Source organism: Ictalurus punctatus, chromosome 29 (genome assembly GCF_001660625.3).
Source record: "Ictalurus punctatus breed USDA103 chromosome 29, Coco_2.0, whole genome shotgun sequence".
In the NCBI taxonomy this organism is placed as follows: domain Eukaryota; kingdom Metazoa; phylum Chordata; class Actinopteri; order Siluriformes; family Ictaluridae; genus Ictalurus; species Ictalurus punctatus.
This window is the reverse complement of record NC_030444.2, coordinates 2,774,906-2,778,804: the sequence shown is the minus strand read 5'-3', so window position 1 is coordinate 2,778,804 and position 3,899 is coordinate 2,774,906. Positions and strand designations below refer to the sequence as shown.

The 3,899-nt window shown below is 47.2% G+C and overlaps 1 protein-coding gene across 1 annotated transcript in view; it reads right to left on the bottom strand.

Annotated features, from left to right (window-relative positions):
- grhprb (glyoxylate reductase/hydroxypyruvate reductase b) overlaps positions 1 to 3,081 on the bottom strand; it is a 3,174-nt gene extending 93 nt beyond the window's left edge. The window contains exons 1-9 of the mRNA XM_017461274.3: positions 2,863 to 3,081; positions 2,215 to 2,345; positions 2,053 to 2,125; positions 1,771 to 1,887; positions 1,384 to 1,472; positions 1,091 to 1,195; positions 750 to 885; positions 458 to 588; positions 1 to 289 (exon numbers count right to left, since the gene is read on the bottom strand). The exon at positions 1 to 289 is cut by the window's left edge and continues 93 nt beyond it. Coding sequence (XP_017316763.1) covers positions 168 to 289; positions 458 to 588; positions 750 to 885; positions 1,091 to 1,195; positions 1,384 to 1,472; positions 1,771 to 1,887; positions 2,053 to 2,125; positions 2,215 to 2,345; positions 2,863 to 3,002 — 1,044 coding nt within the window. The 5' untranslated portion in view covers positions 3,003 to 3,081 and the 3' untranslated portion in view covers positions 1 to 167. The remainder of the gene's footprint in view (positions 290 to 457; positions 589 to 749; positions 886 to 1,090; positions 1,196 to 1,383; positions 1,473 to 1,770; positions 1,888 to 2,052; positions 2,126 to 2,214; positions 2,346 to 2,862) is intronic.
- Between the last annotated feature and the right edge of the window lie 818 nt (positions 3,082 to 3,899).

The window sequence follows — 3,899 nt, the reverse complement described above, 5'->3', positions numbered from 1 at the left end:
GCTGCTAGTTAACGATACTCGTAAGTGACATCACAGGATCTGCTCACAAAACCATTACACACACATTCATCTTTAGGTTCTAGTTTCACTGCGATGATGTCCGTGTAGTTAAAATGATCCGTTTATTAATTCCTCTACAGTTTCAGCAGTGAGTTCGGAATCAGGTTCTAGAGCCGAAGTTCCTTCGGCATGGCTTCTCCTCTGAGTCCGGCGAGCAGGTTGTTGGCGGCGAGAGCAGACATGGCGTTCCGAGTAGTGTACGAAGCGCTGGCGATGTGTGGCAGGATCACTGAACACATTAACACACACACAGAGCAAGACTGTGATCACACACCGTGCATGAAACGTTTAGAGGCATCGTCTACATCATCGTCTGAAGCATTACGCAGGTGATCATAGTCTCACACACACACACACACACACACACACACACACACACACACACGCTGGAGCTCACCGCAGTTTTTGAGTGTGAAGAGCGGGTGGTTAGTGGGTAAGGGTTCCGGCGTGGTGACGTCCAGTCCAGCTCCAGCGATCTGGCCTGAAGATAGCGCTGTATACAGGTCCTCCTGGTTCACCACACCTCCTCTGTTACACACACACACACACACACACACACACACACAGCCTCGATTACCATATTTCCTCTGTTTTTTATCGACCAAACTGAACTCAGAACTCACATCAGATTTACAAAAGTGTCAACCGTGTGCGTACTTTGAGAAGTGGAGTGTTTTCCTGTCACGTACCTGCTGGTGTTGATGAAAATGGACGTGTTCTTCATCTTAGCGAAAAGCTTCTTGTTGCAGACGCCCTGAGTCTCCGGAGTCAGAGCACAGCACACCGCCAGGAAATCAGACTGTCTGGCCAACTCGTCCATGGACACTACAAACACACACGCGCGCGTCAGTGTCACGAAAATGGGAGTCCCAATTTAAGGACTGGTCTTGTTCACTACCTAATTACCCGGATCTGGATCTGGATCAGGTATGTCTGTCTGACTAAATACAACCTACTCCCACCATCTTGGTGAATTTCAATCAACGGCGTCAAATTGAACTAAGAACGAAGATCCGAAGACTCTGTTTACCGTACTCCGCCTGGATGGCCTCAGCCAGCTCCGGTCTCGGCGCCACATCCGTGTAGATGAATTTTTTCACCTTAAAAGGCTTGAGACGCTCAGCGATGGCCACTCCTGACACACACACACACACACACGTTACACTCTTTATTAATAAAGCGTGCTAGTATCACTCGCTATATCTACATGCTTTTATGCAATGCTCCGCTGCCGCATGATTGGCTCACGCATACTAGCACGAATGAGCAGGTGTTCCTATTAAAGTGGCCTGCGAGGGTGTGCTTGAATAAGAGACGACTCACCGATCCTTCCGAGTCCAAGGATGCCGACCGTACTGTTGGCTAACTCGTAACCACACAACCACAGAGTTCTCCATGTTCCCCAGCCACCACTACACACACACACACACACACACTCACACGAGCGTCTGAGAAACTGAACGCTGACTAGCACTGGAGACTCATTCCAAAAATGCTAAACAACCATCACCTTACAGAAGGCATCAAACTAGTAAACGCATTCATGTTGAAGTTGTTACTATACAGATTGACTCTCCTGTGATTGGTCTGTTACTGACTGTGTTCACCTGTCCCGTGTTTGATCCATGACTACTTTACGTATTTGTAAAGTCTTGCCAACTGTTTAGGTTTCTTGTGTAATCTTGTGTGTGTGAGAGAGAGAGAGAGTACGTTTTGGCTTCATGCGTAGCCTCGATAAGTCTTCGTGACGTAGCGAGGAGAAGGGCAACAGTCAGCTCGGCTACTGCGTCAGTCAACACTTCTGGAGTGTATCCTATACGGATTCCCCTAAACACACACACACACACAAGACAAACACGGCAGCCGTTATACCATCTAATTTTGGATGATGTCCATGAAGCATGTCCAGAACACGTCTATCAACAACATATAAATGAATACAGATATCATCGCCGTCATCCGGTTCGTAAAACCGCACACGAACGAACCGACCTTTTCTTCAGCTCGTCCAGTGAAAGATGATCGAACCCGACCGACATGGTGCTGACCACCTTTAGGTTCGGACCTGCACACAACAAAACAAAACACGTTTCAGCCGTGCGACTTTTCCGCCCCGTAGAGCGTCGAGATCGGCCGGGTGATTTAGCGTCAGACCTGCGGCGTCCAACAACTCCGCGTCGATCTTCTCGGTGAGGACGCAGAGCAGTCCGGCGCAACCTTTCACCTTCTGCAGCAGCTCCTGTCGTGGGACGGGGTCGTCCGAGTCCCAAAGGTCGATCTGCACTCTGGGAATGAGGAAAGACGGAAGAGGTCGAAATGGCGAGATCGCTCTAGGTATCTATCCTGGAGTATAATTTAGTGGTGGACCCTCTTCGTTGAGATCTACCTTCCTCGCAGGTTTCATCTCCGACCAAAATCGAACGCACCTTTTTTTAGATGATCGAGAACTTCTTAAGTTAGATCATAGAAAGGTCCGGTGGCACGGTTACGGTTGGAGCTAAAGTCTTCAGGAAGGTAGATCTCCAGAAACACGGTCGGTGACCACTGCTTTAAAGGCTCTACGAGGAACCCTAAAAAAGCGTCTTTCTATCTGCATAATAGAATCCTTTTCGGATGCTGAGAACCTCTAAGTACACAAAGAACCCCCTTTTTTTTTTTTTTTTTTTTTTTTTTTTAAAAAGCGAATTGACATCACTCGGTTCCATTTTGATCCACACCGGCCACGTCGGAGACACGTGAGATGTGGGTCAGATCTGAGCTTGATGTCGGTGTTTCGTAACCCGAGGAGACGGCAAAACTCACTGTGCAGATGTGCGCAGGATGTCCAGTCCCTGCTTCGGCACTTTACGGGTGACGTACACACGCGGTAACGTGGCCATGGTACGCCGCGTACCTCTGAGCCCGAGCGCAACCTGCCGAACCGCTGCTCTGCTACACCACATCGTGAACGCTCTAAAATACACCGAAACACACAAACCCCCCGCCGCCGGAGTCGCCTTTACACTTTACGCACACGGCGGACTTTGGAACCTGACTGAAATTCAGGGGGAGTGTGTGTTGTTTTTGGACAGGAGCTGACGGAGGGGAGGTGACAGGCGCTCAGTGCTTTGGGCCAATATGAGCTAAGGATAGACAACAAAAACAGCTCTCGATCAGATATAAGCCGGAGTTGAGTACAGGGCACGTTGTTTCATACCTGTAGAAAGAGACCGGGGAAACATTTGGGACATGTGATCTAGAAAAAAAACAACAACCCATTTATCACGTGTGATTATAGAAGTAACGTGATCACACGCTGAAGGTGCATTTGATCTTGTAAACTGCACCTCAATGTTAATAACATCAAAACAAAACAAAACAAGCGCCCAGAAAATAAACATTACACAAACACAACTCGCATCTGTGTTATCGGAGGTCATCATGTGAGGTGAATGTTTGACTGATCTGACAAACAAGGACACGTAAACTCACACACACACACACACACACACACACACACTTATGTCTTGCTATCCTTATGAGGACCTTCCGTGTTGTGATGTAATAATAATAACAATAATATAGCTAATTAAGGCTATTTCTACACCTAAATCTAAGCGTGACGTCAGTAAACGGACGGAAACGCTCTGCTTCTTTGAGTTTTTTTAAAAATCAGTTTTATTTTGTTTTCCAGGCGAGGATCAGCCGACTGTCAGATAACCATATTCTTTTCGTTTTTCTTTCTTTCTTCTCTCCTTTATCCAGCCTTTTTTCTTTTTTTTTTTTTTTTTTGCATCCAGGGATTTGCTTAACTGTACACTCTCGGAAATAAAGGTAGCAAAGTGCACTCAGCATTTTTA